The sequence below is a fragment of the Myotis yumanensis genome, unplaced genomic scaffold (assembly GCF_028538775.1).
Source record: "Myotis yumanensis isolate MYYU_CA2020_CCGP unplaced genomic scaffold, mMyoYum1.0.hap1 SCAF_12, whole genome shotgun sequence".
Lineage (NCBI taxonomy): Eukaryota > Metazoa > Chordata > Mammalia > Chiroptera > Vespertilionidae > Myotis > Myotis yumanensis.
In genome coordinates this window covers 37,679,973-37,705,911 of record NW_027223763.1, presented here as the reverse complement: position 1 = coordinate 37,705,911, position 25,939 = coordinate 37,679,973, and the positions used below count along the sequence as shown (strand labels likewise).

At 36.1% G+C, this 25,939-nt stretch overlaps 1 protein-coding gene across 3 annotated transcripts in view; it reads left to right on the top strand.

The window, feature by feature from the left end:
* VPS13A (vacuolar protein sorting 13 homolog A) overlaps positions 1 to 25,939 on the top strand; it is a 187,140-nt gene that overhangs the window by 132,157 nt on the left and 29,044 nt on the right. For all 3 annotated transcript variants that reach the window (XM_070431462.1, XM_070431464.1, XM_070431465.1), the window contains exons 51-67: positions 2,162 to 2,290; positions 2,686 to 2,819; positions 3,272 to 3,401; positions 6,066 to 6,298; positions 10,332 to 10,485; positions 10,965 to 11,111; positions 11,309 to 11,390; positions 12,222 to 12,291; positions 13,395 to 13,500; positions 14,505 to 14,618; positions 15,579 to 15,724; positions 16,907 to 16,988; positions 18,247 to 18,360; positions 19,205 to 19,280; positions 19,368 to 19,531; positions 20,710 to 20,755; positions 20,867 to 20,990. In XM_070431462.1, coding sequence (XP_070287563.1) covers positions 2,162 to 2,290; positions 2,686 to 2,819; positions 3,272 to 3,401; positions 6,066 to 6,298; positions 10,332 to 10,485; positions 10,965 to 11,111; positions 11,309 to 11,390; positions 12,222 to 12,291; positions 13,395 to 13,500; positions 14,505 to 14,618; positions 15,579 to 15,724; positions 16,907 to 16,988; positions 18,247 to 18,360; positions 19,205 to 19,280; positions 19,368 to 19,531; positions 20,710 to 20,755; positions 20,867 to 20,990 — 2,051 coding nt within the window. The remainder of the gene's footprint in view (positions 1 to 2,161; positions 2,291 to 2,685; positions 2,820 to 3,271; positions 3,402 to 6,065; positions 6,299 to 10,331; positions 10,486 to 10,964; positions 11,112 to 11,308; positions 11,391 to 12,221; positions 12,292 to 13,394; positions 13,501 to 14,504; positions 14,619 to 15,578; positions 15,725 to 16,906; positions 16,989 to 18,246; positions 18,361 to 19,204; positions 19,281 to 19,367; positions 19,532 to 20,709; positions 20,756 to 20,866; positions 20,991 to 25,939) is intronic.

Genomic DNA, 25,939 nt, shown 5'->3' with positions numbered 1-25,939 from the left:
ACTGAGTCAGAATAGAGAATATGTGTCTTCAGGGTTCCCCTTCTCACCTTGATAAAGAGGTTTTGCATAGGTTCCTAAGGAAGGCCTATGCCAAGGGCACTACAAAAAAGCCTCTGAATAAAGGTGCTTGGGGTAGGAATGCAGATATGTGTAAGAGCTTGGCTGGAGGTAGGGCTGAGTCCTTGACAATGCAATAAGCTGGCTGTGCACCTGGTCTGGTGTGGGAGGACAGCTTTTTTTCCCTGTGAGGCCTTCCAGATAAAAAAAAAAAAAATCACCTTTGTCATTAACTATATTCTGACCTGAAAATTACACGTAGCTTTTTAGCCAGGAGCTGGCCACTTCAGCAATGTGGGTATCTGGAAAAGAGCATTAGTGACAGAAGGATTAGCCAGGGTAGGTGCCCCAAGGTGGGAGAATATTTGGCATGTTTGAGGGAAAGCGAAGTGGCCAGTAGTACTGGAAGAAGGAAAAGTAGCAGAGGACAAGGTATAATGGTGATAAAGGGTAGTCGTGCAGGACTTTCTTAGCCATTGCAAGGATTTATCTTTTGCTCTGAGTGAAATGGAGAACTGTTGAAGGGTTTTGAATAGTTAAACATAGTATACTTTCAATAAATATTTGTTAAATAAATATAGTATTTATTCTTGTAAATGTTTCATGTGGGTTCTTGGCTTGTTGGATATAGAACTGTCTATGTATCTAATTGCAGAGATTAAAGCGGTAGCTTTGTTTTGCTTTATAGGTTTTCTAGGTATAACTTTTTCCATACTTTAATTTACAGCAGTTCTATGTCTCGATTTATGTGTCTATTGCCAGTAACATTATTGGGTTTTATCTTTTTCAAAACACATTCTATAGCCCATGTCTTTCGACAGTTAGTTTATATTTATATTAATTTTGATTACAACTGCATAACAACTTTTTTTTAAAAGAGAGATCTTGTCTTATTTTCAGTTTCTTAAGATATCTTTTCTTTGCTAGTTTAAAAGTCTTATATTTTAATTTTGGCTTATCGTGGCCAACCTTACCGTAAGATTTATACTCATGATTATTACCTATATAGATTTGTTTAACTTATCTACATCTCTGTTTTCCCACTACAAAAGACAAGTACTTTCCTACTTTCTCTAGTCTCAAGAGGTGGAGCATACAATATTTTTAAAAGATATGCAGCATATCTTTTAAAGCATAAAAACATTTTTTAAGGCAAGGCTACCAGAAGGTAGCAGGCTAGGGGAGTTGAGAGAGCATATCAGTGCCTCAGGGGAAGTAGACTTAGATTAGCATTGCTGCTCTTTTAATTCTTCCAGGTAAGTGTCTGCTAGGTTGCAGGAAATCCTGAGGGGCACCTTTTAAGCCTCTTACAGCCTTAACCATGTTCCATCTAGTTCTGTTAATCACCTTTTATGGTTGAATAAAACTGACTCTAACATGTCAGTTCTGCTACATTTTCCCAGGTCATGTGATAATCAGATATCACACATGAACAGTCTCACTGAAATACGTGACATCTCCAGTCTGGCTGGGGCTTACAGACAGTTTGCATCTCCATTCCTCTCCGTTTAGTTCTTTTTGTTTTCAGCTCCTGCTAATCCAGTCTTCTTTCTGGGTACACTGACTGTCTCCTATTCTTTCAGTTTGGTTTTCAAATCACTGATATCCAGGTAGTTTTTAATTTTTTGAGCCTGTTTCCTGTTCTGAACTTTGAATATATCTTTTACTTTTGTACCCTTGTTTGACTTCCCTGAGTCAACATTTGGGTGTACTTTGATTACTGCTTAATTACCAAGGGTTGCCCACAACTGACTATGATTTTCAGTAACTGATCACTTGCTTCCCTTGTGCTCTCTGCTCAGCTTGTTGATTTTTCAAACCCTTCTCTAGATCTGGACCACATTAAAATTTCTGCTTATCATAGCTTTTCAGCTTACTACCCATTACTGCTTGTTTTCACACTGTCCACAGGTGGCAACCCATCTCTAAGTAGGCAGTTTATAACTGTTTAGGTAAATAACCCAGTAACCAGAGCACTGTTGAAAGAGATTTATTTTCATTTTATTTTGTTTACTCTGATGGATTTATTAAAATGATAAAGGTCTTTATGGTACAATATATTGTAGGTTCTTAAAAAAATAAATATATGTAATATATGTTTTAGTGTATTCCCTTTTGGCCTGAGGATGCTTCAAATAAACTTCTTATTCAAGTTGAAAGAAGTAGAGGCCCTCCCCAAAAGATACATTTAAACAAGCAAGAAAATTGTATTTTATTGCGTCTGGATAATGAGGTAATTAATTTGTGTGTGTGTGTGTGTGTGTGTGTGTGTGTGTGTGTGTGTGATGAGTTAATGTTACTTACTAGTATTTAATTTTTTTGTATCAAATAGTTTTCTCATGGTTTTTTTTCCTTTCACCAAAAATGAACAAAGATTTCTTTTTTTGCGAGGGAAAAAAGTACTAAAGGGAAACAGTCATAAAACAATTTTGTTATACAGAGTTAGCAGAAGTGCCTAGAATATACATCTGGAATTTGACCCATCTATATATAATAATTGAGAGTATGGTTTCCCAGACATGCCATATAAAATAAAAATATGTTATGAAAAGTTTTGTTATTAAGTGTTGTTAGTTAATATTCTTTGAAAAATGATCACATTAGAGAATATTTTCTCTTTTTTTATAGCTTGGCGGTATTATAGCAGAAGTTAATTTGGCTGAGCATTCTACAGTTATTACATTTTCAGATTATCATGATGGAGCAGCTACATTCCTATTAATAAATCACACTAAGAATGACATTATAGAATATAAGCAAAGGTAAGAAGAGGATCACAAATACAGTATCCCCTGATTTGAGCAAAGTCTAGGTGATGAGACACTGACTTTATGATGATTTCTTTTTTTAAATTAAATATATTTTTATTGATTTCAGAGAGGAAGAGAGAGATAGAAACATCAGTTATGAGAGAATCATTGATCAGCTGCCTCCTGCACATCCCCTACTGGGAATCGAACCATGACCAGGAATGGAACCATGACCTTCTGGTTCATAGATTTATGCTCAACCACTGAGTCACATCAGCTGGGCTATTCTCATTGTTTTCTTAGAAAACCTCTTTCCATTATATAAGGAAAAACTTTGTCTACTTTTAATCAGAAATATTATAAATCTCAATTAATTGACTTGGAATTACTGAACTATATTATTTTGGGTTCTTTTTTCATTTTCTTACACTTAACTTAATGCCTATTTTTACTATTTGTGTCAGTTCTCTCAGTGAAATAGAAGACTCTCTCCCTCCTGGAAAAGCAGTATTTTATACATGGGCCGATCCAGTGGGCTCTAGAAAGCTGAAGTGGAGTTGTGGGAAAAGCCACGGTGAAGTAACACAAAAAGATGTATGTTTTGGGCTGATTGTCATGATGTCCTCAGCAGCATTTTTTTGTTTTTTTAAATAGTATTCTCTTTGAGCCTTACTAGTTTTAAGGCATGTTTATGTCTGCACTACTAAAATAAACTGACAAAGATTTAAAAAGTATTCAAACTTTAACTTAACCAAAAATGTTTAAAACTTGAAGTAGTCTTATTTTGCCTACATCATTATTTGCTTCCATCCTGTATAATAAAAGGGTAATATGCAAATTGACCCTAACAGCGGAATGACCGGGAACGATCGGTCACTATGATGTGCACTGACCATCAGGAGGCAGATGCTCAACGCAGGAGCTACCCCCTGGTGGTCAGTGTGCTCCCACAGGAGGAGCTCCGCTCAGCCACAAGGCAGGCTGACAGCTGCAAGCACAGCAGCAGTGGCGGGAGCCTATCCCACCTTCGGCAGTGCTAAGGATGTCCGACTGATGGCTTAGGCCCATTCCTTTTGGGGAGCGGGCCTAAGCCATCAGTCGGACATCCTCTGAGGGCTCCCAGGCTGCCAGACGGATGTCTGACTGCCAGCTTAGGCTCGATCCCCCTAGGGAGCAGGCCTAAGCTGGCAGGTGGACATCCCCCGAGGGTTCCCGGACTGCAAGAAGACACAGGCCGGGCTGAGGGACACCCCTCCACCAGTGCACGAATTTTCATGCACTGGACCTCTAGTCGTATATAATAAATAGGTAATGTGCAAGTTGAACATCACTCCACCACATAAGATGGCCACCCCCATGTGGTCAAAGATGGCCACCACAAGATGGCTGGCAGGGGAGGGCAGTTGTGGGCGATCAGGCCAACTGGGGAGAATAGTTGGGGGGGACCCAGGCCTGCAGGGGAGGGCCATTGGGAGGGACAAGGCCTGCAAGGGAGGGCATTTGGGGGTGACCAGGCCGGCAGGGGAGGGCAGTTAGGGGCAATCGGGCCAGCTGGGAGGGCATTTAGGGGCAACTAGGCTGGCAAGGGAGGGAAGTTAGGGGTGACTAGGCCAGCAGGAAGGGCAGTTGGGGGTGACCAGGCCGGCAGGGGAGGTTAGTTAGGGGCAACCAGGCTGGCAGGGGAGGGCAGTTAGGGGTGACCAGGCTGGCAAGGGTGGGCAGTTAAGGGTGACCAGGCCAGCAGGGAAGGGCAGTTAGGGGCAATCGGGCCGGCAGGGGAGCAGTTAGGTGTCAATCAGGCTGGCAGGGGAGTGGTTAGGGGGTGATCAGGCTGGCAGGCAGAAGTGGTTAGGGGCAATCAGGGAGGCAGGTGAGCGATTGGGAGCCAGCAGTCCTGGATTGTGAGAGGGATGTCTGACTTCCCACCAGGATCGGGCCTAAACGGGCAGTCAGACTTCCCTTGAGGGGTCCCAGATTGGAGAGGGTGCAGGTTGGGCTGAGGGACACACACACACACACACACACACACACACATGAATTTCATGCACTGGGCCTCTAGTTATGTTATAAAGGTAAATTGTATTTAGAGAGGGGCTTTCAGCATTCATCTCATGAACAGATATACTCTTCATTGACAGTCATCTTAGGCCATTTTCACTTCTGTGAGGAACATCTAGGGATCTACTAACTAAAGAATTTATTTCTGGTAGCAAGCTTTTATTGATATGGTTTTTCATAATGATAAAGTTGTACATAAACATTTTCCACTAATATTTTCAATGGCTTTCAGAAATTGGGGTTTTTTGTTGTTGTTTTTTAGAAATTGTTTTTAAACAATTAAAAATTAAAATTTTATTAGTCTTTTAAAATCTGTCTTAATTTGACCCCTATTCCAACGTCTTATTTATTTGATCTGTTGGTTAGTAATTTTGCATATTTATGCCATAATGATAGTTGAATATTATAAAGCTAAATCTGAAATCCACTATAAAATATTAGAAATACTGTATAAATATTTGAAAATAAGTTAGTTTATTGCTATATATTTTATTTTAGAAAGAATTATAAGCAACATGTTTGTTCCTAGATACTGATTTTACAGTAACAACTCCAGTTTTTAATAACAGTGGGTTATAACAAATGTGTGCTGTATATTAAAATTTATTCTTAATCAGAATATTTACTTAACTAGAAATTCATGGGTAACTGTCAGTTATTAGAATTTGCTATATTTATCTTGTCATTGAACCTCAAGACCCTGATAACAGTGCAATGCTTATATATAAAGGCTTCCTGCAGAATTACTCACCCGTGCTGAATATCCATGTTTTGTAGAGCATGCAATTGAGATGTCAGATATGTTTTATCCTATTTACTTCAGCTCTATAAGGAAATATGAATTTCTGACTTAAAAAATAAATAATGCATTGGTTAGTCTTAGGATAAAGGAGAGAAAATAATGCTTTGTGTTATTGATAAGCCTACACAGGAAGACTATTTAATTAGACTTTATCAGGATATTAATAAAAGAATAATTGATGTGTCTTCCTTGCTAATAACTTTATAATAGTAATGGCAGAAGCAGATATCAAATTATTGTAATTATGTAAATTTCCATTGTTACACAAATATTAATTCATTTAGTTTGTTTGACCCTGTTAAGGAGGCGCCATTACTATTCTCATTTTTTAAATATTAGTTTAAATGTTGGTTGGTGCTATACTCTTAATTTTTTATTTTTTGGTGGTTTTATTTTAGGATATGATGACACCTATAAATTTGGGGACAAAGACTATTTATTTAGTTTCATTCTTTGAAGGCTTACAACGCATTATTTTATTCACTGAAGATCCAAAGGTATTTAAAGTGACATATGAAAATGAGAAAGCAGAATTAGCAGAGCAAGAAATTGTGTTGGCATTACAAGATGTTGGACTTTCTCTCGTCAACAATTACACAAAGCAAGAAGTAGCCTATATTGGCATTACAAGGTTAGATGCATTATAATTTGGATAAATTTAAATGATCAGTTCTTTATCAAGAATGGTGATTGTAAAATCTGAAATAATTTAGTTTAACATCTTTGTTTTGATTAGCCAAATACTAAGATAATGTTAATTTTAAAATGCTTGTGAGATTTTTTTTGCCCTTGAGGTGAAGATATATGATAAATCAAATTCATAAATCCCTTTTTATGTTGTTCATTCTCTCATTCTCTAAAAAGTTAGATTTATTCAACTTATCAAAAGTCTACTTTCTTTATTTAACACGCCATAATGTTATTCCACCAAAATGCAGGGTATGTTGATGCTCCTTAAATAGTGGTTCAAGGAATAAAGACAATCACGTTCTAATTTCACCTTAAGACTTTAAGAGCTAATAAGGTGATACTGTATTTATTATTCCCCAGATAAGTCACCACTAGTAAAACTTTGTTTTCCCTATGCCCGTAATACTCCTGTTTACAAATACTTACAGTAAAATTAATTTATGTGTATTAGTAACTAATTTGAGGGTATTGCTGGATTCCAGTCTGTATAACCAGGATTTTTTAACTTAAACTAATGTACAGATATGTGTGTGTGTGTATGTATGTATGTATATGTATATATATCATATATCTTTATATAAAAGATGTATAATGTATCAACGATATATAATCCAGATTTAAATTTTTTTTAATAAATGCATCTAGAAATGTCCCTAACTCTTCATTGACTGGAATATATTCTAAAAGGAATATTAAAAACTATTTTCTTAGAAATATGTATTCCTAAAAAATGTTTATTATTTAAACAAAAATGTCAAATAGACAACCTGTTATGGGCTATGTCCTATGCTATGGTGTGAATGCAAGTGGGAGTAACACATGGTTCCTATCTTTTTATAAATTAAGTGAATATAAATTTTAGAAGGAATAAACAAATAGAGTACTTAAATAAAATTAAATAATTTACATACTAAAACAGAAAGAGTGAAGTAATTTTAGAATATGGGTAGATTTTTTGTTCTATATTTAATTCTTTTGGCAATTTTTCACTGAAATAGATTTGTTTCATTAATTCTCTCATTTTCCTAGATTGTTTCACACTCTGTCTCTTTTTAAACCCCCATTTCCTCTCTCAGCTCACTGCCTTGCATCCCATTTCACTGAGAAAATTGAAGCAATCAAAAAGGAACTTTCAAAGACCCACCCCCCAATATCAACTTCCTACTCACCAGCATTTATTACCTATATACTATGCTGACATACTTACCCACAGTTATCATAAGTATATCATATGTGCTATTTAAACAAATTTTTCTGCTTTTGCATTGTATTCTGTTCCCTTTTACTTTTTGAGACACTGATCTAGCTATTCTCTTTTTTCTTTCTCCTGTCCACAATTTCTGACTCTCTTTTGGATTGTTCTCATCAGTATTATTTCTCTCAACTTAAATTTTATTTTCTTGATCCTACTTTCTCTACTATCTACTGCCTATTTCTTTGCTTCCCTTTATAGCCAAACTGCCCAAAAGTGTTATTCATGACAAAAGACTTAAATATATTCACTACATTCAATTCTTTTTTACCCATTTTTTTCTTTAGTCACTCCCAATAGGCTTTGGCTCTCAATGTACCATGAAACTGGTGTTACCAAGAGCACCGTAGGGATGTGTGTATTGCCAGGTCCAAAGTACAATATCCAACCCCCTTGTTGCTTAAAAGTTCATAACATTTAACACAGATTCCTTCTTTGACTGACCTCCAGGATTTCTTACCTTGATTTTTCTTTTTCTCCCAACATTCTCAGTCTCATTTGTTGGTTCCTTGTCTTTTCCATTGGGTGCCCTGAAGCTCTCAAACCTAATCCTCTTCTCTGTTTCAGTTTTATGATTTCAAATACCACATATAAGCCAAATTTTCTAGAAGTACATCTTCAGCCAGATTTTTCTTCATGAACTCCAGGCATGTATATCCAGCTGCCTACATAAAATTCGTACTAAAATACCTAAGAGACTAACTATATAAAACCCTAATATGCAAATCGACCGACCAGTCGCCATGATGCGCACTAACCGCCAGGGGGCAGACGCTCAACACAGGAGCTGCCCCCTGGTGGTAAGTATGCTCCCATAGGGGGAGTGCTGCTCAGCCAGAAGCCGAGCACATGGCTGTTGAGGGCAACGGCGGTGGCGGGAGCCTCTCCCACCTCTGTGGCAGTGCTAAGGGGCAGCAAGCCGAGCTGTAAGGAGCAGCGAACAGGCAGGCCTAAGCCGGCAGGCGGACATCCCCAAGGGCTCCTGGACTGTGAGAGGGTGCAGGCCAGACTGAGGGACCTCCCTCCCCGCCTCCCCACCCAGGGTATGAATTTTGTGCATCGGGTCTCTAGTACTTTATATGTTTAAAACCCATTTCCTGATATCCTACCACGTCTGCCTCCTCATTGAAGTTAATGACAAATACATCCTTCTAGTTACACTCAGGCCAAAAGTGTTGGAATCATTTTGTTTCATCTCTTTACTCACACCCCACATCTAATCCATCTAGAGCAGTGGTTCTCAACCTTCCTAATGCCGCGACCCTTTAATACAGTTCCTCATGTTGTGGTGACCCCCAACCATAAAATTATTTTCGTTGCTACTTCATAACTGTAATTTTGCTACTGTTATGAATCGTAATGTAAATATCTGATATGCAGGATGTATTTAGGCGACCCCTGTGAAAGGGTCATTTGACCTCCAAAGGGGTCGTGACCCACAGGTTGAGAACTGCTGATCTAGAGGCTATGTGCTGGCTCTACCTTCAAAACATACATAGGTTCTGACCACTTTTCACTACCTCAGTGTTATCACCCTAGGCAGAGCCCTCACCATTTCTCTCCCAGCTTACTGCATTAAACTCCTAATAAGTTTTTCTGCTTCTAGCCATCATTCCCTTTTTCTCTTACCCCTATCCCAGCAGTGTATTTCTAACAAAGCTTAAGTCAGATCGTGTCATTGATCTTCTCATAATCTTTTTTTTTTTTTAAATATATTTTATTGATTTTTTACAGAGAGAAAGGGAGAGGGATAGAGAGTTAGAAACATCGATCAGCTGCCTCCTGCACGCCCCCTACTGAGGATGTGCCTGCAACCAAGGTACATGCCCTTGACCGGAATCGAACCCGGGACCCTTCAGTCCGCAGGCCGACGCTCTATCCACTGAGCCAAACCGGTCAGGGCCTTCTCATAATCTTTCAACTGTTATTCATCTCAGAGTAAAACTCCAAGTCTTTACAATATCCTGCAAGGCTTTCCCATTATTTGGCCCCTGTCTTACTTCATCTTCTACTCATTTTTTTTTCTTAATCCTCACCTGAGGATATTTTTCCATTGACTTACAGAGTGTGGAAGGGAGGAGGACAGACAAAGATAGAGAAACATTGATGTGAGAGAGACACATGGATGAGTTTCTTCCCGTACGCTCTGTCTACTGAACCAGACTGGCTAGGTCGTCTTCTACTCTTAATGTGTTCCAAGTATGCCAGCCTCCTTGCTCTTCTTCATATACTACAAGCATGCTCACAGAGTCTTTGCTCTAACTGGTCCCTCTACTTGAAATGTTCTCCTGTTGTCTTCTGGATAAATTCCCTGATCTCTAAGTTCTTGAAATCTTACTTCCATGACACCCCTGTTGACTACTCACTTTTAACACTGCAACTCACAACTTTGCATATCCCAATACTCCATGTCCACCTTTCCTTGTCTACTTTTTCTTCTTTCAAAAGCATTTCACCTCCTAATATATTAAATATGCTAAGTTACTATATTTATGACGTTCTTTCTATCAGTCTTCAGCTAAAATGAAGCTAAAGAATGGCAGTAATGTTCACTGCTAGAATTCCTACTACCAAGAATGGTGCCTAAGTAGGAATTTAATGTGATTGGTTGAATTGAGGATATTGCAAAATTTTTACTCAAGATTTTGTAATTCATGTAATAAACCAGTTGAAATGAAAATGTATATAAATTAGTACCATGATTTTTGCTTTCATATGTAAGTTCTGATGTGGTTTGGGAGACAAAGCCCAAGAAGAAGGCAAGATGGAAGCCAATGAGTATAAAGCACACTGAGAAGTTAGAGAAAGAATTTAAGGAATATATTGAATCTTCACCTTCAGAAGATAAGGTTATTGAGTTGGACACTAATATTCCGGTAATATTTTTAAGTACTGATATGAAGTTTTAATTTTTATCTATTATAATTAGATTAATCACTAGTTAATATTTAAGTCTTATTTCCTTACAAAACAGTGAATGTTATCATACATACTTAATATAAAATATTAAAAACTCAGACTTTCTCTTGAGATACTAGTGATCTATTCCTTGGTTAACAAGCCAGTAACTTTTTATTTTTTAATTATTTGTAATGTTATTTTATATTTCTCACTTGTTTGGGGTAAATTTTAGTAAATTTACATAAAAAGTGATACAACCAAGCTCTAAGGAATATCTGAGTGTTTTTGTGAATTGTATGGATATGGGCTATAAAGTTCTCATTCTAAACCTAATTGAATATTTAGCCTATTATTTTAATTAGTATTTTTAAAATTTTGGTACACATTTCTAATTTTAATCAGTTATGAGTAAATAGGAATTCTATGTGTTTTGGGGGGATGCCATGTTTTTCAGGTTCGCTTTACACCTAGTGGCAATAACATGAAAATTCTGCAACCACATATAATAGCTATACGAAGAAATTATCTGCCAGCATTAAACGTGGAATATAGCACATCTGCACATCAATCATCATTTAGAATTCAAATTTATAGAATACAGGTGAGTCTGAATAGATAGTCAAATTGTATTATAAATTAAACTAATTTATTCTTATGGTCTATTTTAACACTTCCATTTCAGTGTAGGACTAGACTTTTTGATTCCTTCTCCTTCTTAAATCTTGTTATTCTAGTCAGGTTCTATAATTAACATATGAACATACTAACCTGGGTTTTGTTTGTTTGTTTGTTGTTTAGATCCAAAACCAGATACATGGTGCTGTATTTCCATTTGTATTTTATCCTATTAAGCCTCCCAAGTCAGTCACCATGGATTCAGGTTTGTCTATATCTTTAGATTGCTATAAAAGTGGTTGTATTAACTGTTTGGTTTATTTTACTATAATAATATGAAATGAAACCATTTTACTCAGCTAACTTCAACAAAACTCTGATTGAATACTGAAGAAAAGATTAATTAGAAATATATATTTTAATGTTTAGAAATGTTACTTTTTAAAAATTACAATGTTTAAAACTCTGATTTAAAAGCCACTGAGACCTTTGAATAAATTGTGAGGAAGTTCAAATTCAGACTGTTTTCTAATCACAGGAACTGTCCTAATCCCCAGTTGAGAATGATTACAAGTCCTTTCTTCCATCCTCTCTTCCCTTCACCTTCTTTCTTTGCTGTTGCTCTTCCCCTCACTTTCTTTTCTCTTCCCACTACCCTGCTCCCCTCCTCCTTTTTCTTTCCACAGTTACCTTCATACCACTGACTAAACTGTCTAAAGGAGTATTCACAATCTGCTTGGAAGCTTATTGACCAGTATACATGCCCAAGCCCTTTCACCTAGAAGTCAAGGGCAAGATCCTGAAATCTGTGTTTCCACAAAGTTTCCCTGATGGTTCTAATGCTTGCTTCTAGCTTAAACTCACTAATTTAAAGGATTAGTAATCCTCAGAGGGAGTATAGATAATGTATAAAAACAATCCTGGTGTCTGAAATTAAGACTATAATGGGTCATGCAAACATTAGTAATTTTAATTGATATTCACCATTTAGTAAATAATTTAGTTAGCCATTGTAATGTGTATTACATGGTAAGAAAATGCTGCTTATCTTTTTTTAAAGCATCATGGAATTAATCATATTTATTACCCTTTACAGCACCCAAGCCCTTTACAGATGTCAGTATTGTCATGAGATCTGCAGGGCATTCCCAGATATCACGTATTAAGTAAGTGTCCTAATACATTCCTTGTGTATTTATTTAATGTTTTGATTTAAACTGTGCTCTTTAGAAAAAGTAAATTTCAAATAAGTCAAAGATTTAAATGTACAATATTAAATTATGAAGGTCATAGAAAACGTCTATTAATTACTTTATAATTATGGAGAATCAGAAGGCTCTAAATGAAATACACCTAGGTATTAACAAAAGTTATTTCTAAATTATGGGCATTTTATTTTCCTTTTTGTTTATTTGTTTTCTCAAGTTCTCTATAATTACTGCATAGTGTTAGAAACAAGAGAGAAAACATAGTATTTTCAAATTCAGTCACCACCCAGTGCAAGAAATCTAACATTTATAGAAACATTCATCTATGTATTATTCCCTTATTTCTTGTTTTCTCTGCCCTATTACCAAGACAAACATTATTCTCTTGCTTTTTTCTTTTTTAAATCCTCACCTGAGGATTTTTTTCATTGATTTTTCTTTCTTTTTTTTTGAGAGAAACATGGATGTGAGAGACAAACATCTATTGGTTGCCTCCTGCAAGTGCCCCAACCATGGATCAGATCCACAACTTCAGTATGTGCCCTAACTGGGAATTGAACCCACCACCTTTCAGTGTATGGGACAATGCTCCAACCAACTGAACCACACTGGCCTGGGCTATTCCCTTGCTTTTCAAATTATAGTTTTATTATAATTTAAATAATATCTATCTAATGTGTACCTAAACATTATGCTTCTTAGTTTCTCTTTTCTCCTCCTAATTAAAATTTTTTTTTTTCAAACCGTACAATACTCCTGGGACTTGCTTTTTTTTATTAAGCTTTTTAGTAAAATGTATTCATTTTGTGGTATGTAGCTAGAATTTATCTATAAACACTAATAAATAATGTTTGATGACTGTATACCACAGTTTACTTATAGATTTTCTCTCTATAGGCATTTTCGTACTTGAGTTTGTTGCTATTATGAACAGTGTTACCATGACATTCCTCTAGAAAGTTCTAAGTTTTAACATTCTAATATTTAATACTTTTTTCTTCATCTAATTTTTTTAATACTGTTAATTGATGACCTTTCATATTTTCTACTTTGTAATATAGATACTTCAAAGTGTTGATCCAAGAAATGGATCTCAGGTTAGATCTTGGGTTTGTCTATGCATTAGCAGAACTTATGACAGAAGCTGAAGTAACTGAAAAAACAGAGGTAAGACTTAAAATAATAGCATTGATGGTAAGGATTCGGAAAAGGACTGAGAAAAATGTTAGCTATCCTGATAAATTATCCCCCCCCCCGCCCCCCCCCGCCAAAGGAATTCTTTTTTTAAAAAATTTTGTTTTATTGCTTAAAGTATTACAAAGAGTATTACATATGTCTCCTTTTTTTTTCTCCCCTTGACCTTCACCCGGCCTCCCCTACACCCCAGTGTCTTGTGTCCATTGGTTATGCTTATATGCATGCATACAAGTCCTTCGGTTGATCTCTTACCCCCACTCCCCAACCCTCCTGATAAATTCTCAAAATGTTAAAATGGTTTTGTTTCATTTTAAAAATATTTTTATTACGCTGCTGTGGTGAGTACATTGGCAGAAATCATTTTTTTAGATTATAGAAGACACGAATAGTCTTAAGCAAGACAAGTTAAAATAGTCTTTTAAACGTGAGATAGCAAATAGGAGGAAAGATTTAAATCAATAGTAGGAGGAAGAGGATAATCAGTCATGTTCACATTACTGTGTTTTTTTTTTTCAATTTTACTTTCCTTGGTTACTTTTGTTTAGATTAATAATTTAGAATAACCATTTTCAACCGGTGCACTGTGGCACACTGGTGTGCTGCAAGAATTGTAAAAAAGTGCAATACTTGACTATTTAAAAAAAATAAATACATTATTTATTACAAAACAAAAATAAATAGATTAGATTAGTGGCCTTTTCGAGTAAAATCTGTAGTCACATGAGGAAAAGCTTAGCGTCTTTTAATGGATTAGATGGAAACATAGAAGATATGCTTATCAGTTTCCGAGTGACAGACAGAACTTTCCTAACAAAAGAAATATTAGTTTCTCTCCTCAGGCAGTATCTTCCTAATTATGAATGATGTTGGATCTGGATATTACAGGGGAGTGTTCTGCAGTGTGTGAGCTATTGGCTTAACTACTTCCTGAAGATAGGTCCCTTAAGTTTTTAATACTTTATGTTCCTTTATAGGTTGAACTTTTTCATAAAGATATAGAAGTTTTCCAAGAAGAATATAAAACAGTTTCATTAGTAGATTCATCACAAGTCAGTCTCTATGAGTATTTTCATATATCTCCTATCAAGGTAGGGAAAAATAAGTTATTTTTATTATCTATGATAATCTAGGTAATAGCAAATTTAATAACCCTTTAAAAATTTTATTCTTATAATAATTTTCACCATATGGAACTAAGAGTGGGTACACAGCATGTGTTTATATGTTTATGTCTTGACCTAACAGATTTCCTTAGTGTTAAAGTATTTAATGACAGTTTTCTAAATTTTGTGTTGATGTATGTATAAGTTTTTCTTTGGGTTGTAATTGATACATTAAATTTATTTCAGGTGTACAGTGTAATGATTTGATATTTGTATAGACTGAAATGATCATCACAATATATTACCATCTGTCCGTATACAGTATTATAATTTATTTATTTTTTGTGATGAGAACTTTTAAGATTCCTCCTTTAGCAACTTTCAAGTATGCAGTACAGTACTAACTATAGTGTATACATTTTAATTTATAAATTAATTTTAATTTAAGATTTGAAGATTGGATGGAACTAAATACAAAGTTCTTAACACAAAGTTTTTATGAGTTACTTATAGAATACTTGAAAAAAATTATTGTATAGCTGAGTATACAGCATGTATATGCATACAATACAAAAGTGCTTTTAACATCCTGCTACCTTAGTTCTTATAGTTGAAACATTCACTTGTGGAGATATTTATTTCAGCAACTTTAACTTCTAGATATTATTGTCACTGACAATGTATAAATGTTAATATTTTCTTAGCTTTACCAAAAGAATTGGATTGAGCTAAATATATCATCATACATTGCTGAATTTAAAATTCAAAAAGAACTGTATTAGATTTTATATCTTTTAAACTTTTCACTTATTAAATTTGGCACAGTCCTGATATCTTTGAAATTTTATTTGTGGTGTAGTGACTTTAAAGTACAATTGAATATTAAAAATTAATATTGTCATTATGAAGGTACTGATTTAAATACTTATCTCTTTATCTCTCTAGTTGCATTTAAGTGTTTCACTGAGTTCGGGTAAAGAAGCAGCTAAAGACTCAGAACAGCATGAAGGATTCATTGCAATTAGTTCTTTAAATCTCTTGCTGAAGAGTATTGGCGCCACTCTTACAGATGTACAAGATGTAGTTTTTAAGTATGTTTAAATTCAAATCTACAAATTGATGAAAAGTCCATTTTATATTCACTAAAAATTTATAAGTGAAAAATGTGTAAAGTACACTGCAGATCTTAGGCACAAGATGGTTTTGTTGTTAAGTGTAACATAACTTAGGTAACATACACCTGTTAATCCTTAACTATTGAAAAACAATTTAGTTGTTAAATAATTTCCTTAAGAAATAGAGACAGGGGTCATGCATGTTGGTGCACTCTTTAAGGCCTGTCTGGTCTAGGGAAGAATTCTAAGCAGCTGTGTGTGCCCAAAGGTGTGGTGCTTAAAAGATGTAACTTTAAGGTGGATCAAGACTCTTCAAAGTATATGTGACTAGAAAAAGTGAATGTCATGACAGGGTAATGAAGGGATCAGGAACTTAACTTTGAGTAATTGTGGGAGCTATTAGATAGAGTATCTGACCAAAGAGTGTCCAAGTCTGAGTGGAGACTTCAGATAAGAATGCCCTTTCAACTACCACCTAGAACTGTTACTAAAAATAATAAGAATCAGTGAGTCCAGTAAGAGATATCTGAGTCTGGGTAAAGTTAAGTAACAGTCAAATTAAAGAACAGATTTGAAGACATCATATCAGGAATAAAGTGAGAATTCTAGTCTTGCTATCTTATCTGCTAGAATAGAGCTTTCCAATTAGTTGATTGGGTGTATGCTGGGAACAGGTTATAAGTAAACATACCTTCATACCTCAGCCGTAGGCTGTCCAGGCAGGCCCTGCAGCAATGAACCCTGGTCATTCTTGAGCAACCACTTACATTTATCTCAGTGTGTCAAACATTTTCTATGTGGGCCATCATAGGACTAAGTTGACAAATATAAGTTCATGTCCATAGATCCAAAGGCTCTCTGATCCTCTAAATTATGTGGAAAATGTGTGTATGTTAGTGGCTTTTCTGAGGGTAAGATCCATAGCTTTCATCAGATTTTTAGAGCTTTTTTGACCAGAATGTGCAGAGATGTATGTAAAAGAGTAGGTTTTCTGGTTGGCATGGGAAAAGACTGCAAGGAAAGATTGGGAGAAAAATTCTAAAGAAAATGAAATCTTAACATTAAAGATTTTATTCCCTCTCTCCCTGTCTCCCTCCCACCCTCTCTCCATGCACATACCTACACATTTACACATTTTTAATGTGGTTTCTTTTTCAGGCTTGCATTTTTTGAACTCAACTATCAGTTTCATACAACATCTGAACTGCAGTCTGAAGTAGTAAGACACTATTCAAAACAGGTTTGTCTGAGATTATTTTACAAAGGGGCAGAGTGATATAAAATAGTGAAACTGTATGTGTCTGTACCTATATAATATAGATTTGGCAAGGACGTTAATAGCCATTTTCAAAAATTTAAGACATGTTTTTTATTTTCAGAATTGTAGAAAGAGGCTCTGGCCAAGTAGCTCAGTTTTTAGAGCTTCATCCCAATATGCCAAGGTTACAAGTTTGATCGCCTGTCAGGGCACATATGTGAATCAACCAGTGAATGCATAAATAAGTGGAACAACAAATTGATGTTTCTAAATTCAATAAGTAAAAATTTAAAAAAAAAAGAGAATGGCCTTTCAATTTTCTGTCCTTCTAATTTTTAGCTATGTCCCCAATCTTTTCTGGAACAATGTAGACTACACATAAACCTTTAAATAAAATATTAAGTAATTCACCACACTTACTTAAAAAACTAGGTTCAAAGGAAACTAGGTTCAAAGGAAACTAGGTTCAAAGGAAACTGATGAACACAGGGTATTTTTTTAAAATATATTTTTATTGATTTCAGAGAGGAAGGAAAGGGAGAGAGAGAGAGAAGCATCAATGATGAGAGAGAATCATTGATCAGCCGCCTCCTGCATGTCCCCCTACTGGGGATCGAGCCCAAAACTCGGGCATGTGCCCTTGACTGGAATCGAACCTGGGACCCTTCAGTGTGCAGGCCAACACTCTATCCACTGAACTAAACTGGCGAGGGCGAACACAGGATATTTTTAATGTAATTGAGTTACTAAGTCTTCTAGATATATTATTTTAGTGGATTTTTTTCCCACATTTGAAAAGATTCCAGTATTTTTATGTAACTTATAGGGCATCTGAGACAGCTCTTGAATAATGGACAGATCATTGAGCATGACTCAAGAGGTCGGGGTTTGGATTCTGGATTTGCCATTCAACCTCTGTTTGGCCCTGGGCATCATTTGACCTGTATATTTCTTTAGTCTATAAAATGATGGTAGTACTAACAACTTTCACACATAGTTGTAAAAGTACAAGTATTTTGAATATTCTAAAGTATTATGTAAATCTTACATTATTTCTAATACTCTAACACTGAATTGCTTTTTAAAAACTGACTAGTGACGAATAAGGTAATATATGGTTTAGGTGTTGAAATTGGTGATAAGGATATTAGCCTGAAAAATTGGATGTGTGTACTAAATTTAAGAAAAAAATATTAAGCCTGATAATCCAAATTGATTAATGTTTATGTTTTCTTTTTAGGCCATTAGACAAATGTATGTACTCATTCTTGGACTTGAAGTTTTGGGAAATCCCTTTGGCTTGATTAGAGAATTTTCTGAAGGTGTAGAAGCATTTTTCTATGAACCTTACCAGGTAAAACAGTTATTCTTGCATTGTGCAACATATCACACAGATACTGTTGAAAAAATAATGCATTCCAATTGTTAACTTGAGTTGCAGATGTAAATAGATTTTGTGAGTCACAAAGGCACGTTATTTTGCAGCGAACAGTGTTAACAGCTTTTGAGAAATTTGGGAGGAAATTTTTACATTTTCCCTCAGATTTTAAACTTAAGACTTTAAACAAATATACTGAATTTTAAGTGTTCTGTTGTAAAATTAAAGGTGGGTAAACTTCTCACTCTAGTAGAAGGAAGAGTATTATAGACAGGCAGTTTTGCTATGCACAATAGTATGCACAGCTAGCACTGTGCAAAGCAATCTCAATCAATGGCAGAAATTATGATTTTTCTGTGTCCCTTAAAAATTTCTGCCAGAATGTTAAAACATGTTGGTACTTTCACACTTAAAAGAGTAGATGATAACGAAAAAATAGAAAAACATATTTATTTTGTACAATATAATTTAAAACATTAGATATATTAGGAATGAAAGTGTTTTTATTTATTTCATAAAAAATTATCAAGGGTAGTGTGTGTTCACCTTCTTATCATACAACATACAGAACAAACATCTTTTGTACACTTTGATGAATAGCCATTCTCCTAAGTTTGGATTAACTTGCAACACTTAATCCTTTTCACTTGCAATGTCATGAAATATCTGAGACTTCTGTTAATGTGAAGTTTTCTTCTGGTGTCACTTTCTCAGGGACATCATTTTTTTTTTTTTTTTGTCGCTACTATTTTCTTCATATCAATTAGTGCACTTTTAAAGGTAAACATAATCTTATTTGTTGTTATTTTTGATCCTTTAGGGAGCCATCCAGGGTCCTGAGGAGTTTGTGGAAGGAATGGCACTAGGATTGAAGGCATTAGTTGGGGGAGCTGTTGGTAAGAAATAGAATGCCTCTCGAATGTGATTATGCTAGAAAGTAATGATATATTTGCTTTTACTAAAGATATGTTAATTTCTCCTAGGTGGATTAGCTGGTGCTGCCTCCAAAATCACCAGTGCTATGGCTAAAGGGGTAGCAGCTATAACTATGGATGAAGACTACCAACAGAAGAGGAGAGAAGCCATGAACAAGCAACCGGCTGGTCTTAGAGAAGGCATCACTCGAGGAGGAAAAGGCTTAGTTTCTGTAAGACTTTCCCAGTGTTGTGAATGTTATAGGAAATATCTATTATTATTATTATTATCACTATTATTACTACTTAAGGCCTGATGCATAAAATGCATACATGAGTAGGGTCCCTAGGCCTGGCCGGCAATCAGCTGATTGGGGCCTTCTGGCTGCCGGCTGGGGCCTTCCTTTTCTGGCTGACAGCTGCTGGCCAGGGCCTTCCTTTGTTCCTCAACTGCCCCCTTATAGTCAGTGCATGTCATAGCGAGCTATCGAACTCTCAGTCTCCTGGTTGAACTCCTGAGGGGACATTTTGCATATTAGCCTTTTATATAAATACTAGAGGCCTGGTGCACAAAATTCGTGCACTTGGGGGTGTCCCTCAGCCCAGCCTGCACCCTCTCGCAGTCCGGGAGCCCTCAGGGGATGTCCAGCTGACAGCTTCATGCTGCCACAGAGGTGGGAGAGGCTCCTGTCACCACCGCTGCATTAGGCTTCTGGCTGAATGGCGCTCCCCCTGTAGGAGTGCACTGACCACCTGGGGACTGCTCCTGCATTGAGCATCTGCCCCCTGGTGGTTAGCGCTGGTCGTAGCAACCGGTCGTTCCACCATTCGCTCTATTTGCATATTAGCCTTTTATTATGTAGGAGATAGATAGATAGATAGATAGATAGATAGATAGATATAGATAATTATTTTAAAGATTTGTGGGGTTTTTAAAATTGATTTCAGAGAGGAATGGAGAGAGGGAAGGAGAGCTAGAGAAACATCAGTGATGAGAGAGAATCATTGATTGGCTGCCTTACTGGGGATTGAGCCCACAACCTGGGCATGTGCCCTGACTGGGAATTAAACCATGACCCCCTGGTTCATGGGTCAACACTCAACCACTGAGCCACGCCGTCTGGGCAGAAATATATTTTAAAGCCATATTCTTTAAATAAGGAAATAGATATATAACTTACACTCCTTCAAGTATTATTTGCATGTTGGAAGAGTAGTGTGTTGTGGCCTATATAAAATATGTCAGTAATCTCCAAAAGCATTCTGTTTAAATAAAATATTTAGGAAATACATTAATTCTTATGTATCTAGAAAGCACAACTCTGTATTTTTATTTTTTTGTAAACCATATTTGGTTCGTCAAGGCATTGTTTGAAAGTATTATAAATTTTCAATTGTGCTTTCCTTTTAGGGTTTTGTAAGTGGCATAACAGGAATTGTTACAAAGCCAATCAAAGGCAAGTATAATAGTTTCTTTAGGTGATATATATTACCAAGTGTTTTTACAAGTTGATTCAATTTTCACTCTTAATCTAATTGCCTAAAGCTTTGTCTTTTTTTATTTCTAGGAGCTCAAAAAGAAGGAGCAGCTGGTTTCTTTAAAGGTGTTGGGAAAGGTTTAGTTGGAGCAGTGGCAAGACCAACTGGAGGCATCATAGACATGGCTAGCAGTACATTTCAGGGAATAAAAAGGTAAACTTTCTTTGATGTAGGGTATGAGTGAAATGCTTAAACCATGAGAAATGAAATAAATCTGCTATTTGGCTTGAGGCACTCAGTTATGAAACCTGAAATATGGCAAATTGCATATAATCTTCCTAATTACTTTTGGTATATTTTTTAAGTTGTTGCCATTGCATCACTTCAACTTGGTAGAATTTTTTTGTATTTGTCATCCATTCCCAGCAGCCTTGGCAACAAAGGTTTGACAAGCAAGCTTTTTCATTATCTTTATCAGAATACATTACAACAATGTAATGCGACATGTCAGTTATAAAATTAGCAAATATTACATTGTTGCCTTTTAGGGGGAACAATGAATGGCTTTTTCTATTCTGGGTTCAAACTCATTTGTGTTCACCTTTCTTTATAATATTATTTTGTTAAAGGTTATTACATCTGTTTCCTCTGTCTCTTCATTGGTACAAATCTTAAAATATGTCCTCTCTTCCTCAAAATTAAATGTAACTTAAGACTGAAATTTAGTATTTGCATTATTGTTACCTCTATTCTAAAAATTTGCACATGTATGTATCACAATTGATTAAATTCATGCTGAGACCTAATTTACTTTTTTTTCCTTTTTAATTTTTATTTTTTATTGTTCTCTATTTTATTCCTTTTAATGAGACCTAATTTAGAAAGTTAGATGGCTGGATATTTTTCTAATCTATTTCCTTTTGTATTTTCTTTTGCTTACTGCCGTACAGAGATAAGTATTGTCATTGTATGAGTTGCTCCTCTTAAGTCAGTATTTCATACTGCTTTACCACAATTGTGGGTGTTCAGCTATATTCCCTTTTTATAAAAGTAAGACTAAAAACTAATAAAGGATGTAATTGTGAAGAAGGATGTTGAAAGCAGAAAGGGGAAGTGGGTTACAGGAACCAAATGTAAGAATATAAATTGGTGGATAAATCTAATTGAACTGTATAAAAACAACATTGGAATCAGAATATTAAAAATAATAAGATACAATTTGAGAAGGAACTGATTGGCTTTAAGGTATACATTATTTCTCTGAATAGGATTACTATGTAATATTAGATAAAATAGATCTTAAAGCCAAAAAAAGCATTATTTTGGATAAGGTAATTAGCTAATGACAAAAAGAACAATTAACCAACAAGATAACAATTTTGAACTTGCACTCAACTCACAATAGACTCACTCTTTAGAAAGCAAGAATTGACAAAACTACAAACATTTTCCAAATCTTCCATAACATTTCTCTGAATAATTAATATATTAGGAAAACAAAATTAAAGTAAAATGATTGAACAGTTAACAAGCTTGATCTAATACACATATATGAATATTTATTGATTGAACACATTTTAGAGAGCTTCTTACAATGTCTAGACACTGTTTTAATCACTCAGGGAGCCAGAAGTAAACACAATTGGCAAAGTCCCGGTCCTCATACAGCTTATATTCCATTGGGAAAATAATAGATAGAAATGAGTATACTGATAAACATATGGTATACTAAATGGTGAAAAATTCTATGAAGGAAAATAAATCAGAGTAAAGAGGTCCAAAGTAGTGGGGAGGAAGGTGACTAATACATATATGATGTTCAGGGAAGCTTCATTGGCAAGATTAAATTTGAGGAGAGACATGAAGGAAGCAAGGTAGTGAACCATGTGGGAAGAATGTTAAAGGCAGTAGGAATAGTAGGTAATAAAAAACCCTCATGCAGGCCCTAGCCGGTTTCTCAGTGATTAGAGCTTCAGGCCATGGACTGAAGATTCCTGGGTTCATTCAGTTCCCGGTCAAGGGCAGGTACCTCAGTTACGGCTCTATCCTAGACCCGGGTCAGGGTGCATGTGGGAGGCAACCAATCGTCTCTCTCACATCAGTGTTTCTCTCTCTTTCTCTCTCTGCCTCCCTCCCTCCTTTCCACTCTAAAAATCAATGGAAAAATATCCTCCGGTGAGGATTAAAAATGCCCATAAAAAAACAAACAAACAAAAGCTCTGATGCAATAGTATTTTTGGCCTCTTTAAGGAACAGCTAGACCAGTACACCTAGAGTAGAGTGAGCAAAGGAGAAGGTTTGAAAGGTTCTACAGTACCTTTCCAACACACACACACACACACACACACACACACACACACCCACACCCCACACCATACCACACCCCATTCATCTTATATGAGAGCATTGATTTAAAATCAGGGATTTATAAGAGGAATTATTCCTCCCTCTCCTTAGAACACTCTTCCCTTTTTTGTCAGCATGGTCACTTTCTTTATTCAGAAGTTGTCTTTCCAATGGGGCCTTCCATTGCCATCCTAAAATTTCAATTTATTCCCTGTCCCCACCACTGATACTTTATATCTCTCTTCCCTTCTTTATTTTTTTTCTCTTTAGCTCTTATCACTGTTTAACACAAGCACATTTTCCCTTATTTATTAGTCTCTCCTCCTAGTATGCAAATTCTATGAGTGCAGTGGCTCTTGTTTCCACAGCACTACAAATATTGCTTGACATGTGGTAGTCTTTTTTTTTTTTTATTGAGATCATTGTAAAGTCACATGCATTTGCAGGAAATAATGCAAAGAGATTCTTCTTACACTATACTAGTATTATGTTTCCTATGGCTGTTGTAACTATCACAAACTTGATAACTTAAACCAGGGATGGGAATACCTGGCCCTCAAAATCATTTGGTTTGGCCCTGCCAATCATTTGGTCTGGCGGGACTCAAAATTCAATAAATCTAGGAGCTTGTTTCATAGCAACATAAATTTACATTAAGTGAATTATATTAAGCGAATGATGTTACAAATATCCAAATGGCTGTTGGCAGAAAAATAGGTTCCCCACTCCTTTCTTGATAGTATTTTTTATTAAGTCTAATTTATCTGTATCTGTATTTTTGTTGGTTGCTTATGCTTTTGGTGTCATATATAAAAAAGCATTACCTAATCCAAGGTCATGAAGATTTACACCTATATTTTCTTCTAGCTGAGTAATAGTTTTATCTTCTAAATTCAGGTCTTTGATCCATTTCAATTAATTTTTGTGTATGAAGAGAGGTTGAGTTCAATTTTTTTCTTTTGCATGTGTATATCTAGTCCCAGCATCATTTGTGAAAACGACTATGTTTTCCCCATTGACTGATCTTAGTACCATTTTCCAAAATCAATTTCTGCAAAAAAGATAGCTGGGACTTCAATAGGGATTGTATTGGATGTGTAGATTAATGCTATGTTAACAACATTAAGTCTCCCAATCTATGAAAATGGATGTCTTTCCATTTATTTAGGTCTTTAATTTCTTTCAATAATGTCTCATAGTTTTCAGTATGCATCTTCTTAATTTTATTCCTAAGTATTTTATTTTTTCAGGTACTATTATGTGTGTGTTTTTAATATTTTTTTAATGATTTTGAGGTTTTAGCAAAGGCAATTAGTCAAGAAAAAGAAACAAGACATCCAGAACTGAAAGAAAGAAGTAAAACTACCTTTATATTCTAATGATATGATCTTACATATAGAAAACCGCTAATAAATCCACAAAATGACTATTAGGGATAACAAATAAGGTTTGTAAGGTTGCATAATACAAGGTCAATATACAAAAAGCAGATGTATTTTTATACACTAGCAATACACAACCTAAAAATGAAATTAAAACATAATAATAGCACTTGCCCAGCTGGTGTTGCTCAGTGGTTGAGCATCAAATCCATAAACCAGGAGGTCACGGTTCGATTCCGTGTCAGGGCACATGCCCAGGTCGCAGGCTAGATTCCCAGTAGGTGTCATATGGGAGGCAGCCAACAGATGATTCTCTGTCATCATTGATGTTTCTTTTTCTTGCCTAATTGCCTTTGCTAAAACCTCAAGTACAGTGTTGAAAAAGAGTTCCAAGAGCAGACATTTGTCTTGCTCCTAATTTTAGGGGGAAAGATTTTATTGATTTTATTCTTTCACCATTAACTCTGATGTAAGCTATGGATTTTTTGTAATGTCTTTTGTCAGGTGGAGGAAGTTCCCCTTTTATTCTGAATTTGTTAAGTATTTTATGAAAGGATGTTGGATTTTATAAAATGCCTTTTCTGCTTCAATTAAGTTGATATTGTTTGCTTTTCCCTTTGGTTTATTAATATGGTATATTACATTAATTGATTTTTATAAGTTGAGCCAACATTGCATATCTGGGATAAATTCCACTTGGTCATGATGTATAACCCTTTTTATGTGCTGTTGGGTTTAGTTTACTAATACTTTTTTTTAGTTTGCTAATGTTTTTTGATGATTTTTGCATATACACACACACACACACACACACACACACACACACACATATATGCATGCTAGAGGCCTGGTGCATGAATCTGTGCATGGGTAGGGTCTGACTAGCCCTTCCCAATGGGGGCTGACCAAGCTGGGCCAACAGGGAGGGAAGGGAAGAGATTCTGGGGAAGGCGATTGGGGGGGGGGGGGGGGCTGGATAGGGGGCAGGGCCACGGGCGGTTGGGTGGGGGGATTGGGCCCCCGATCAGGCGGTTGGCCGCCACAGTGCGCATCATAGCAACTGGTTGTTCCAGCGTTCCGGTCGCTTGGCTTTTATATAAAAACTAGAGGCCCAGTGCACAAAAATTTGTGCACTCGAAAGGGGGGGGGGTCCCTCAGCCCAGCTTGTGCCCTCTCGCAGTCTGGGACCCCTCGAGGGATGACCACCTGCTGGCTTGGGCCTGCTCCCTGGGGGATCAGGCCTAAGCTGGCAGTCAGACATCCCTCTGGCAGCCCGGGAGCCCTCGGGGGATGTCCACTTGCCAGTGGGGAGCAGGCCTAAGCTGCAGTTGGACATCCTTAGCGCTGCTGAGGAGGCAGGAGAGGCTCCCACCACCACCACTGTACTGGCATCCATTTATTATTTCCGTTCCTCTTGCTAGCCTCAGGTTTAGT